This window comes from Nannospalax galili, unplaced genomic scaffold, assembly GCF_000622305.1.
Source record: "Nannospalax galili isolate Female #2095 unplaced genomic scaffold, S.galili_v1.0 scaffold423, whole genome shotgun sequence".
Lineage (NCBI taxonomy): Eukaryota > Metazoa > Chordata > Mammalia > Rodentia > Spalacidae > Nannospalax > Nannospalax galili.
Window position 1 is genome coordinate 811,776 of NW_008350949.1, and position 14,570 is coordinate 826,345.

General features: G+C 39.1%; 1 protein-coding gene across 1 annotated transcript in view; it reads right to left on the reverse strand.

The window, feature by feature from the left end:
* Window positions 1-14,570, reverse strand: part of Cpa3 (carboxypeptidase A3) — a 28,317-nt gene that overhangs the window by 10,656 nt on the left and 3,091 nt on the right. Inside the window, exons 4-6 of the mRNA XM_008848046.2 lie at window positions 3,073-3,175; window positions 2,841-2,942; window positions 965-1,066 (exon numbers count right to left, since the gene is read on the reverse strand). Coding sequence (XP_008846268.1) covers window positions 965-1,066; window positions 2,841-2,942; window positions 3,073-3,175 — 307 coding nt within the window. The remainder of the gene's footprint in view (window positions 1-964; window positions 1,067-2,840; window positions 2,943-3,072; window positions 3,176-14,570) is intronic.

The following is a 14,570-nucleotide window of genomic DNA, read 5'->3' on the forward strand; positions in this document are numbered from 1 at the left end:
TAGCCCAGAATGGCATCCAACTTGCAATCTTCCTGCCCTAATCTTCTGAGTGCTAAGATTGCAGGCAAATGCCACAGGAGATTTCTGGCAGTCTTCGTGATTTGCACTCCTTTATAAATTAAAAGGAGATTTTGGTCTTAGTTGAGAGAGTCAAAACTACCAAAGTTATCAATGAATTCTATGGCAATCTTGTTCCTAGTGAACATATCTGTGGCCCAACAACCATCGCAGTGAGTATTCTAAAGTGTTATATGTAGGAGTTCGTGGAAAGACAAAGTTAAAAGATGGTGGGAGTCAGGATATATTAACAATAAAATAAAAAAACATATGAACTACATCTGCTTTTATACAATGAATTATTTCTCTCTTGGAAAGGAAATTTAAGTATGAAAATTTCCAAGTTCATACATAGCCAATGAAATATGTAAACTCAAATTAAAGATTTATGTTTTGAGCTTAGTAAGGAAAATTTAAATTTGCAGTTTATAATGTAAAATTGCTATTAGATTTTGTATACTTAATTATAGGATAAAAGTTCAGTGCTGGGTGTGATGGTGCACACCTTCAGTCCCGGCACTCGGGAGGCAGAGGCAGGCAGATCTCTGTGTTTAAGCCCAGCCTGGACAACATAGCAAGTTCTGAGCCATTTGAGGCTACATAGTGAACCCTGTCTCAAAACAAAACAAACATCCCCTCATAACCTCCCAAGGTCATACTGTAGCCACAAATAAGTTTATTTCACTTTCACAAACTCTTGGTGGAATTTAAGGGCTCTGAAGGAAGATGAAATTGTACAGGAACTTCGATGATGAGTAAATTCAGACCACTTAATCCCTGGGTGTGCTAAGTGAGGACACTTCTAATTCAGTGGTGTTCCGCTCATTTGGTAAGGGATGCTGCCAATCAGTAAAGTTTTGGAGACTTGTCAGGGGAGGATAGTTATGAGGGGTTTCAGCCCACTTACCTGGTATACAAACCACTGGCAAAATGCTGGGGAAACCCATTCTCGTGCATGAATGCCACAGTCCATAAAAACAGCCTTTCTCTTATCATCTTTTTTCCCAATCTGTTTAAATATAAGATATTATTTCTCACTAGCTCACATATTAATCCCAAAACAATTATTTTCCTTGTCTATTTTTGAGTTGGGACAATGCTTACACACATTTGTCCTCAACCAAGACAACAGTAGATATCCTGTCTATATACAATTCATAACCTGTTACATGAATTTAAACAAAAACTTTTCCAAGTTTTTTTTTATCTTTTATTTTATGTGTATGAGTGATTGCCTACACATGTGTAAGTGCACCTGTGTCATGATGCAGTGCCCGTGGAGGTTAGAAGAGAGTGTCAGACCCCCTGGAGCTAGAGTTATGGACAGTTGTCAACCACCATGTGGGTACTGGGAATTGAACCTGGGTCCTCTGCAAGAGCAGCCAGGGCTCTTAACCACTGAGCCATCTCTTCAGCCCCATTTTGGGGGGTTTTAAAATAAAAAGATAAAACACAATCTAAGACTGGAGAAATGGTTCAGTGATTAAGAATGTGGACTGCTCTTACAGAGGACCAGAGTTCTGTTCCCAGCACCCACAACAAGCAGCTCAGAACTGTTTATAACCCCAGCTCTAGAGGATCCAACTCCCTCTTCTGACCTTCTCCAGCATCTGCATTCATATGCACACACCCCTGTGCAGACACACACACACACACACACACACACACACACACACACACACACTTGAAAAATAAATCTTGGAAAAATACAATCTAGTGCAGATGAGACGACTCAGTGGGTAAACGTGTTTGTTGCCATTCCTGAGTTCCATTTCTGGGACACACATGATGGAAGGAGAGAACGAACTCCACAAGTTGTCCTCTGACTTCCACCCGTACTGTGGCATGCACGTAGCCTCTCTCTCTTAAACAAATAAATGTAATAAAAGAATTAAAAAACACACAGTGTAGTCTTGGGCCTGATGCACACCTATCACTCTACATTCCTGAATTTGAGGCCAGCCTGGAATAGCATCAAATAAAACCCTGTATTAAAAACTTCAACTCCCCAGCTCCCAAAGCCAAAGCAACCACACAATATATTGCCTTTCTTATTCCATTATTAACACTCTGTGTTGTGACATAAAGATTACAAAGTCACTACTTTTCTTTTTATGTTTCTGGTTTCATGAACTGGAGACATTTAGCCTGGAGTGAAGTCTTGTGCTGTATTTAGAGTGGAGTAGGACCAGTATCAGCTACTTGAAGGACTGTCATTTTGAAGAGAGTTCAGATTTGGTTTGGGTTTGGAGACACTGGATGGATGGGGATCCAGGACGTGAATGGCTTCTAGTTACTAACAGGATGCTCAGGGAACAGAATCTTTGGACTTACAAAAATCCAGCAATAGGAGAATTGTAATAGTCTGTTCAGTTGTAGACAGAAATCCTGCATCAACACTGAGCTAGAATGTCTTAAGCACTCTACTGGGTGTTATAACTGTATGACATTTAAACTTCTCTTAGTGATAGTCCTTGACAAGTGTCATTGAATTTTAATGGATTAGGAAGGAGTTTATAGACAAAGACACTGCAAACTGTTGTAATGTGGTTGTAGTGTGAAATATTCCTCTTGGTTTGCCTGTTATGCAATCTCTGGCAAATGTTTACTCTCTTGGTTGCACAGAAAAACCACTTGTTACTTCTATTCTTGAATTGATGTCGATGTCTAAAGTTCAAAAGTTATGATTTAGTATTTCAAAATTAGCTCAACTGCCACAAAATACTTTTTAAGACCATTTTAAAAAATAGTGAAGTAATGAATGCTTCTTGAATTATTTTTACCTTGAGAACATATAATGGATTATTTTCAGCAGTCGACCCAATTTTAATCCGAGAAACCATTTCAGGATATCTCTCTACCATTTTTTCAGTCCAAGCTACAATCTTAAGAACAAAATCAAATTGGAGAAGTTAAAATAAAAGAAAATTGTAGAACATCAAAGGATAAAATCACTTTAAAAGAAACAACAGGCTTTTTTTTTTTTTTTTAAACAATAGGCATTTTACACCTCACCTTGTCCCAGTCGTTGTATTTTGCATAACTGTGCCTGCCTGGGATTCCATCTTTAACATCAAACTGCTTCTCTATTTCTTCTTGTACGTCGTGTATCAGGATTCTGTTTGACAGCAGAATGGTAAAACACAGTTTTTTTTTTTTTTTTTTATCATGGGAACATTTGATCATGGGAAAGAAAACACAGCTTATCTGTCATCTTCAGAAAAATGTTTCTTCCTCGCTTCGATCTTTGATCAAGTCAACTTCCCGTCACAGCCCTAACCCTTGCCAGCTCCTTTGTACAAGCCATTGTCTGATTGCCCATCTATCTAAAGCTGAGCTGTCTCATGTGACAGTTCTAGACACACATTGCTATCTAACACTTAAAATGGCTCTGTCCAAAAATAGACTGTGAAAAGAGTACAGCAGGCATTAAATTTTGAAGAGCATGTATAAAACTATGTTAAATATTTCATTACTAAGTTTTATATTGGTTATGTATTGTACTAATGAAATTTGGGGGTATATTTGGCTACATAAGTTAATTTTACCTATTGCTTTTACCTTTATAATGGATGCTGGTATGTTTGAAATCACACACTTGAATCATGGTATACTGTCATAATGCTCCCAATTCTTCTCCAAAGCACCCCCACGCACAACCACATGTGTGTCTCACAAGTAACAATGGATATTCTTACGGACAAATACACAGAACATTCTTTATTGCTTCACCTTTTGAAATTGGGAAAGAAACCTGAATAACAATAGTGAAGATATTAACAGTCTCTAAGCACTTAGCATGTATGAGATATTTCTCAAAACTTTTATGTACATTCAATCATTTCATCTTCACAAGAGATTTTTATTTTTATTTTACCCATGAAAAAACAGAGGCACAAAATGTTCAAACAACTTGTCTACCTATGGAGCTAGAAAAATGGCTAGGGTGTTTTTAAGAGGATGGAAGACAGGAAAGGTCACTGGGAGCCCAAGACTGCTGGAATAGCCCAGAAGGCCTATTCCTCAATTTCCAATTTTCATCTTTTCTTGAGTCAACCTATCTCATTCCATAAGCTCCTAGATGCGCTGATGTGGCCATCCAGTGTCTGGCCTCTCTCCTGAACTTCCGCCACATACTTCATTTTTTCTCAGACTCTGGCATACATTTATTTATTACAGGACAGATACTGCTTTACAGGCGCTGTTTAATAGTGTCAATATTGTCACCATTAACCAATGGGGAAATTATTGCTCAGAAAGACTATTTGGTTACAATTTGTAAAAATTTTAAAATTTATTGATTTTGTGTGTGTGTGTGTATGTGTGTGTATGTGTGTGTGTGTGTTTGCATGCTTGTGACAAAGTGTGTGCATGTGTTTGTGTGTGTAGGTAGAGGATAACTTGTAGGAGTTAGAGTCTAGAGTTAAACTTCAAAAGATATGTTTTACTATTTCAAAATTAGCTCAACTGCCACAAAATACCTTTTAAGTCCATTTTAAAAAATAGTGAAATAATGAATGCTTCTTGAATCATTTCTACCTTCTACCACGTGGACTCCAGCATCAAACGCAAGTCTTCAGACTTAGCAACAAGTTCCTTTACTGCTGAGCCATCTTGCCAGCCCTGTAGTTACAATTTCTGTGTTTTTGGAGTTGAGAATTAGAATCCAAAATACTTCAGATTTGTTTCAGAAGTGCTATTTGCATCATGGACACAGATATTTTTATGTATTTTGTTTATTTGGGGATTTACTATTCAGATTCATTAACTTATTTTTGAATTCCTGTGTAATAATAAACTGTATTTAAGTACAATAAAATCTAGTATTGGAGAAAGAATCTCCTTACTCATATTTTTAAGCAATGTTTTGTTAAAATAATTTTAGGAAATATTAAAATCATCAGAAAAATGAGCTCTTGATAGAAACTTTATTAAATTATGAATAAGTTTGAGAACAATTTTGCTAAAACTGGACCAAGTTGTTTCTTTTTGACTCTTTAGAAAATTTTAATTATTGTATTACCTTTTCATATAGCTTTAGATTAGTCTTGTGAGTGGTACTTTTCTCTAGCAAATATTTAATTCCATGTTAGTCATATTAAAATAGATTTTTTAGTTACCCTTATGTATTAGCTGTTTACTAGTTTAAAAGCTATGTTTTCACTTTTAAGAACTTTTAGGAATGTGTTCAGAGTTTCTGCTCAGCTGTTCTTTCCGTCCGTAGTTACCCTTTCTCTTCCTGTTTCTTTGCTTGTGCTGTTGGGTAAACTGAACGGCATCAGAGGAGGACATTCTTTTTTTTCTGCTTTTGGTGGGAAAAATCCATCTTTCACCACTGAGTATGATGCTGAATACAACTTGGGATGAATACGGCAGTATCTACCTATATGATCATCTTATTTTTGCTCACTGAGGTAGGGTTGCATTGCTGTCTAGTACTGATTCCTGGACGTATTAAATATTATATTAGAGCTGCAGGAGATCTACAAGCACCCTTGCAGATTGCAGCCTTATTTTGCTCCTTTTATACACAGCTTTACAACTCTTGTTTGACTTCAAAGGAATGTGAGTCATTGGGTGTTGGGGGACCCTGCTGTTAAGGTCGTAGTCCACCATGTCCGGACAGCTCTCTGAGCTCGGCTCAAAATGGAGGACTCCCTTTCTCAGTGGGGGTCTCCTACTCTCTGCCTGACCTTATTTGGAAAGTGTCTCCAAGCACAGATGCCTGACCTTATTTGGAAAGTGTCTCCAAGCACAGATGCCTGACCTTATTTGGAACATGGCCTTTGACACATTGCAGTTCCCTGCAAATGCTGCCCCTGGTTTTCACGTATGATAATTAGGCATTGCACTACAGCCAATCCTCTCTCCCCTTTCTACACGATAGGGTCCTCCTGCCACATGTAAATAAAGCATAGTATGAACACCTATCAGGTGAAGCTTTGACTGTCACCCTCACCCTATAGATTCCCTCCAACCCCCTAAAGCGGTCTCACTGAAGCGGACTCTCAGAAGTTCTTTCTGTTTTACTCACGGCCGTTCATTGTGACCCTGTCTGTCGCTTCTGCTCCCTTTGTTCTCATGGATTGGTGGCCAACGACCCTTGAGGGAAGAGAGACCCACAATTGGGAAAATGGCTTGTTAAAAACAAGCACAGTGGTATCAGTAGGTGACAGATGACAGAGAAAAGAAAAGTGAAACTATGGGACAACAGGACTAGAAAGCCCAGAGGTAAACGGTTCCTTGACATTGGCCCAGCAGAACCTATATAGTTTGGTAGCTTCTGCAGCCCTTAAGGATGTCAGTCTCATAGACCAGTAAGAAAACTCCTAATTACAATAATTCTTACCTAAAGCTAAGCTGTAGTCATTATATTCTATTCTGTGGTGCAGAGAACTGTGGCTTATGATAGAATCATTTAAATAAAAATATTTAAAAGAAAAACATTGAAAGTGTATTTATTGAAACAGTTTTTTTTTAAAATGGATTATCTCGCTTCCCACTGACTCTATAAAGGTATTATTGTGTTCTAGTCAGTGAGATGACATGCGTTTTTCTTTGGTTAGCAGCAAATCCTGAGTGCAGGAAGGTGTTATCTAATGTTCTTTGTAGCCATTTAGTCATGTACTTATTTATCTAATAAGGCAGCAGTATCTTAGGGTCAGATTTTTTTATTTTGAATGCCATTTCTACTTATTAATGCTTGGTGTGACCTTGAGCAGTTTAAGTATCTCCCTGACCCTCAGTTTCCTCACTTTTCTAATAAGATCAACTGTGTTGGCTGGGATTATCACAAGGATGAAGGAACAGCAGTGCTAGGTGTGCTTGGTATCCCTCAGGCACCCAGTGACTTCACAACAGTTGGAAAATTGGCAACCACTGCACGGAACCAACACCCTTGAGGAACCCTTCTTGGCTTAGTTTCTTGTAGATTGACTGATGGATCTGAGTTCTGATGCCGAACACAAATGTGATGTGCTCCTAATTAAAATCTATTTAGCACAAGGACCAAATGTGGGTTATGAATATGGATACTCACTATCAGCACTGACAGGCACATTGTTACCATATCATATAGAACTCACTGAGTGCTCAGCGTATCATTTGTGAATTTTTGATTTCTAAGGATGTAACTTGTTATAATATTGTTATAATAGCAATTTTGGAATCAGATGGGGCATGTTGGACTAAATCTCCCAGGAAGCCTGAGGAGGTCTGAAATTGTATTTTGGACAGTTGCTAAAGACATAATCCATTGCTTTAACATCTAACAAGAACACATATCCTTTGCTCTTTCTGCATGAATTAGAATAATCAACAGAAGAGAAAATTTGTGATCCCAGAGGCTGACTTAAAATACAAAGCAATATTAATTAGTCATAGGACCCTGCATCTAAAAAAATATTTTTAAAAATTTATTTTTAATTATGTGTATGTGTCTGTGTATAAGTATGTGCATTTAAATGCAGGTATCTTCAGAAGTCAGATGTGTCAGATCCCCTGGAACTAGAGTTACAGGTGATTGTGAGTCAACTGATGTGGGTGCTAAGAACTGAGCTCAGGTCCTCCGGAAGAGCAGTACAAGCTCTTTCTTTTGTTTTATTTTGTTTTTTGCATTTTTGACAGGGTCTCCCTAGTCCCAGCCCACCTGGAAGTCACTATGAGGACCAAGTTGGCCTAGATCTCATAGAGATCTACCTGCCTCTGCCACCCGAATGCTGGGATTAAAGGCAGCTGGCCACCACACCAGGTGTACCCCTAACTACTTGGTCAGTTCTCCAGTCCCCATGAATATTTAGACTTACACATATCAATTTAGCTCTTGTGATAACAACAGCAACAAATAAAATTATGTAAGTGGAAATCCAGTCTTTCCACACATGTAGGAGGACAATGGAACAGACTATTGCTGACATGGATTGTAAATCAAGCCCAAGGCTGGAAATTAAGACCTAGGGTCAGATGTCATTTTTATGCAGGTTTAAGCAGATGGAATCAAATTACTTTCTCACAAATATCATTTTCTAGATTTTTTTACATTGTTAGAGAAAAATCTAATCTTAAATGTAGACAAAAGGATAAATAATTATCACCAGAGATTTAATAATACAAATAGCCAGTGTTTATTGAGTCATCATTTTGTGCCAGGCACTGTGCTCAGACCTTTGCATTTTATCAAGTCAGCATTGTCAACAATGGTAATTGTGCACTAGCGTCACTTCCCCTTAATGAAGGTTAAATTGGTGAAACACATCAGTTGGAATTTTGAACCTACAATTTCTAGCTTCAGTGCTCTAGTCAGAACCGTTATACAACACGGCCTTCTTTTCCAGGGAGTGATCTTTTCGGGTGGCCTTCAGATTGTAGCCTCCTTGGTATTCAGAAGATTTTGCAAGTTTCCCCAATCTCCCTGTTCTCATGGAAGCCTGTCTTTCAAAGTCAGTGAGCAGGTAAGGTAGTCAGAGACGAGGCCAGAAGAATCCTGCTTCCACAATTTCAATGCTTTTAGAGAGTATCAAAGAAAGACTAAGTACTGTGGGCCAGTGTATCTAACTGCTTTGGACTTGTGTGTGTGTGCACGTGATTCTGTGTATGTGTGTAGTGTGTCTGGGTGTGAGTGGTGTGTGTGTGTGTGTTTGTGTGTGTGTGTCTGGGTTATGAGTATACGTGTATGTGTTTGTAGTGTGGAAGATGTTTCAGGGAGAGAGCATCATTCTCAAGGTGTTTTATATGATTGTTCTGGGCTCTCTTGAAGCCTGTATTAGAGCAGAACTGGGACTTCTAAAGACTATGTTTTTAGGTTTTCATAAAATCTAATTTGGTGGCTCCCTAACTGGGGAGCTATGGGAAACTATGTATATTGAATTCTGGAGTTACTGACATGGATTTCCCAACATCTGAGACATACTATATGTTGGATAATAAACTTTAAGGAACGAGTTTATTCTGTAGGAGGGGAGACCATCTGTCATGAGCCTCTCTACCTATTCCCTGACACACACACACACACACACACACACACACACACACACACACAGAGGGAGAACGAGAGAGAGAACTCATAGGAGCACATGTATAAATGGACTTTCCTCTCTGGTGAATAGAAGGGAAGGAACCAGTCATATAGAGATTTTATGGCTCCATTTCCTCTTCATGAAAACCCTATGGAGTAACTCTCTTTGCCATCCTCACTGTATGGATAAGTTGGTGGAGATGTTGAACAAGTTAGTGTGAGAACCTATCACTTGGATGAGGCAACTTTTGCTTCAGAAGCCACTTTGTTGTCCAACGCCCGATTTAGAGCTCTGCCATCGCCATTTTGAAATCATTAGTGTACACACAGGAACCCTTCATCTGCATTTCACACCAGGCTCCTGGAGCTCAGTGTCTAGTTTTGCTAGGTCCTTCCACTTCAAATTTCATATGATCAGAAGGAACACTTGATTTTTATTTTCCAAACTGCTTTCATTCTATATCTTCAGATAGATAAAAATATAGACATCATATTTGATTATTTCTACAATGCTTAATATTAGAAAAAATTCTGTGCTCTTGCTTACACTTTGGTCTTTTTTTTTTTTAAACTTTCATTCCACTGTTTGGTACACAGTCTTCTTGTCTTCTACCATTAATACGGCTTCAGTATTTGGAGCCGAGCTCACATACCTGGTATAGTCTTGAAGTGTCACTAGATAAACCATTAGCATGATTCATTACATTAACACACTTACTTAATAGGAATGGTATTTATTTGGAACATGAATTTGTGTCTGGTTGAACATTATTAGGTAATCAGACATTGATCTAAAGTGTTGATTTTCATTGTGAGGTTGGTATGTCTGTATCTTGCATTTCTAACGTTGTCTTATGTGGATCTTAATAAGATTTTGTTCCATTGCGCCATTTGAGTTTTATTATTATATTAATAATTGTTTTCTGAATTAGCTTTTATGAGTGGCTCTTTGTTTTATACTTTTAACTTTTGATCCAAGAAAAGGCAACGCTAAAGACTACCTAAATCTATGTAAGTGTGCCCTATGTGCCATGTCCATGGAGGCCAGAATAAGATACTGAGTCCCTGGAACTGGAGTTACGGATGATTGTTAGCCACCGTGTGTTTCTGGGAACTGAACCCGGGCTCATTGCAAGAGCAGCCAGTGCTTTGCACCACTGAGCCATTTCTCCAGCTTCCAGCACCAGAGTCTTACCTGCTGAATGGAAATATGGTGTGTGTCCCTGAAACTCAGTCCGATGTGTACACTGTCCTTTCAATACCTGTTCCCCAGTCTCTTTGGGATTATCAGTATACAGCTATTACTTGGGTTTTGGATATGACCTTTTATGATTTTTGTGAAAGTATAAACAAAAAGGAAGTAAGCATGCTACTTTAAAAATCATATCTGGCTTGGTAAATTAATTTTCAGAAAATTAAAAAATATCATGCACAGATGCTTCAAAATAAACAGTATATGTACTGTCTAATGAAGGCTAAGTAACACACTGTGTCAAACTACCTTCTATGGTAGTCAGCCTCTGCCTTGAATCCAAGTAGATGTCTCTGGTCTTAAAACTCTCTTCTGCTATTGATTGACACCAAGTAATACACATAATTAATAAGCAAATAAAAATTTATATTTGGAGACAAGATTTTAAATGTTTTTATCGTCACAGATCACTTTCTTTATTTATTATTTTTATTTTATGTGTATGAATGTATTGCCTGTATGTGTGTAAGTGCACCTTTGTTGTGCAGTGTCCAAGGAGGTCAGAAGAGGGCATTGGATTCCTTGGAACTGGAGTTACGGATGGTTGTTAGCCACAATGTGGGTCCTCTGCAAGATCAGCAGTGTTCTTAACCACTGAGCAATCTCTCCAGCCCTTCCATATTTATATTTGTAAGGAAGGTATTTAATAATGTGACTTTCCCATGTCTGTACCTAATCTGAGACAATTTCTAGAAACCCTGTCTTATAAATCAACCTAATTTTAATATTTTGCTTCTCAACGCAAGTGGCAAGAAACGTGGTCTAAGATGAGGTGAAAACCCAGTCTGTGAGGGTCTCACTTTTCCTTTCTAGGGTCAGAATCATTTCAAGAGAGGCCTAGAGGACCCGAGAGGAGAAGGGCAGCCAGAGTATCTGATAGAACAGAGGAGGCCAGCCACCTGCCTCATCTTTCAGGGACACAATCCGCCATTCATGTGCTCTGTCGAGCAAGGAACCTTTGGTCTGCATTAGGATAAGAGAACAGAATTCCTCATGTTTAACCCTGCTGTTCAAGACGGATTATAAGCGATTTGGCCACAGCACTACTTTAGTTTAGCTTGGACTGGATATTTTGTAAAATTTAATTGGTACTACGAATGGCTGTCAAGTCTCTATTAATTATGTAGTGAAGGGTGTGGCCACTGAGGCACACAATGAGAAGCCTGCTATGCTGTGAGTGAGGAGACACAGTAACCAGCGTTATTTAAGCTGGAGGCCATTGCTTTCTGATGCAAAGGTCGAGATGTGATCTTCACTCAGTGTAAGAGGGATGTAACAATGTCCTAGGAATTTCTGCCATCTTGGAAGCATATTTGAGAAGTGCTTATTTGTTATTTTAATGGTGCCATTTACAAAAATACAGAAAAGCATATATAAATATGTAAGCCAAAATGCTTAAATGCTTGTATAAGTTAATTTTGAGGTATGTTTTCCAGTTTATTAATTTCTGCATTTATATCATAGCTCTCCTGAAATAACAGCAAAAATAAAACAGTGTCCATAATCATTACACATCATAGCTTGCCATTTTTTTTAGATTTTTTTAAACTTAAAAAAAAATATATATATATATATATATATTTTTTTTGTGTGTGTGTATGCGTGTATTGCCTGCATGTAGGTAAGTGCACCCGTGTCGTGTAATGCCCCTGGGGGTCAGAAGAGGCTGTCGGATCCCCTGGGACTGGAGTTATAGACAGTTGTTAGCTGCCATGTGGGTGCTGGGATTCAAACCTGGGTCTTCTGCAAGAACAACCAGTGTTCTTAACCGCTGGGCCATCTCTCCAGCCCCAATAGCTTGCTATTTTAAAGACCAGAAGTAAGAATGCTTTCATACTTGTTTTATGTGCATATTTCCTTAACATTTTAAGCAACAGCATGTTTATTTATGATATTGAATACCATAAATTCAATTCAGTCATGGCAAGCAGCAGTCCACCCCACCATGCAGCACAGCATCGCAGATAATCTTTATCTCAGGTAGGGGAAGGAGGCCTTTTGGATTAAAGCATTAAGCTCTGTGGTGAAAGCATGAAATAGCAAGTTAAAGAGACAAAACAGACAAAAACATGGATAACAGAGCACAGTGAGGTTAAGATTAGATCCCTCAGCACCATCACACTGCTAAATATTTGAAAGTTTCAAACACGTTTTATTTTCTAAATTATGAATTGGTTTGTGATGTTCATTGCAAGGCTCTTTTCTTTTCTGTATCCGTGGCCCCAGGACTCGGACTGTATATGACCCATAGTTATTAGTCAATAAATTCTAATTTCCCCTTTTTTTGTAGGGCCAGAATGACTCATTTCTGTAAGTGGTTGTTTAAGATTCTCTTGTTTGATTTAAGCCTTGTTCTACTGCTTTGCTTTTGTTTTTCTGAGCTAAATTTTCTCTCGTAAATTATTTCATCGTATATTTCGCCTCTGTCCCTCTGTCTCGCTCTTTCTCTGTCTCCTTTTATCAGGACAAATAAAACAAAAACACGGTGCTGTCACCACCAGTAGCTCATGACTCATAAGTGGTAATGATGTGTTCTTGTTGAAACTGCCCTGCTTGCTCACGTGTGGGCTCTCTGCTTATGGAGATGGAAGACGTGGGCGATTGCCATTTATGCAGATCAGAACAGGGTGAGCTGTCAACCACCATAGTACCTTTACAAGTGTACTTCAATAGTCTAGAAGAAACTGTGAATTTTATCTTGTTGATAAAGCTTTCATCTTTGGGGGGTGCTCAATTTAAAAATCGTTCCACTGTATGGATGGAACTGGATAATATTATACTGAGTGATGGAACTCAGAAAGACAAACACTGTATGTTCTGTCATATTTGTGGATACTAGTTCTGAATCCTTAGATTTGAGTATTTGACCTAAGGTAGCCACAGAAGCCAGGAAAGTAGAGAGGGACTATGGGGGTGGTTTGGGGAGAAGGAACTAAAGAGAGGGGGATAAGCAGCGGGGTGGAACCTACCTGGGGAGGGCAGGGAGGGATGCTTGGAAGGAGAGGGTAAGGGAGGAAGGAAGTTTGAAAAACGTCAGAGGGAAACATTATTCTATAAGTTTAGGTAAAAATACACATACATATGTGTTAAACCACATGAGGTGATCATGCCTCCTGCCCCTAGGAGTCATAGATTAGCCAACAAAACACCAGTGCCAGGCAAGGAAAACCTCCCTTCAAGTTACTGGTCAGGAGGTGTTTAAGAGAGTCTCACCTAGATACAGGCTAATACTTTTGCCCTTGGCTACCTTCTAGAACTTGAAGTAAGACTCTACTGCTGATGATGGCACACACTTCAGACACACAACTAGGAGGACTCTAGCTGGAACTGAGCTGGAACCTTCCTCCCTGAGGACTAGCTCTCATCGTATTAGAAGGTGCTATGCAAGTTGTGAAGGAGAAAAATATTCAGTAGTCCTACCCAGCTGTAAGCTTGTGAACTACAACAATGACTGGCACAGCAAGATATCCTCAGTGGTGCCATAGTGGCACTTACATCTTGGGGGTAATCAATGACTGTATAATTGAATTTAAGGCCCATTCAATAGCAGGGAACCCATGCTAGGTACTTTAAACATAACCAACTTCCCCTGGATGGAGAAGTCATAGACCGTAGAGGAGAATCCATCACTGCCATTTTCCTAAAGCAACATAATTTCTGTTTTCTAAACACTTATCCATATACCCTCCGGTAAGTGCAGCTCTTACCCTTCATCAGAGAAGCTCCTTTTTGCAGCAGATAGAGGCTATTACAGAAATCTCCAACTAGTCAAAAATGCTTAGGATAAGCGGCTGTGGGTGCTCAGCCACAACTGGTACATCTATAATGTAACCCCTACATCTATGCCTCAGGGAAGACTGCAGACAAGAGGGGAAAAGGATTGTAAGAGCCAGAGGAGCACAACCCCTGCTGCTAGACAGTGTCTTCTGGACATGGCAGGAAAGCTGCACCCCTGAAATCTCAACAACATGGTTTCCTAAACCAGACCTGCACAAACACAATGCCAGCTGACATGCCAGTGTGGATGAGGGAAATTTCATAAGGGCCCCATCCCTAGACAGAGAACTACAAGGCAGTCAATAGCTTCTGAAGGAGAAAGAACCAGTTTTCTCCAGGATCAAGTCTCCTGATAGATTACATAATCCCATATGGTCATCCCCTAAACACACATACATACGGGCAACACTGAATTGACTCAGTAGGTTTTACACGCATATGTGTGTGTGTGTGTGTATGTGAGATTATATA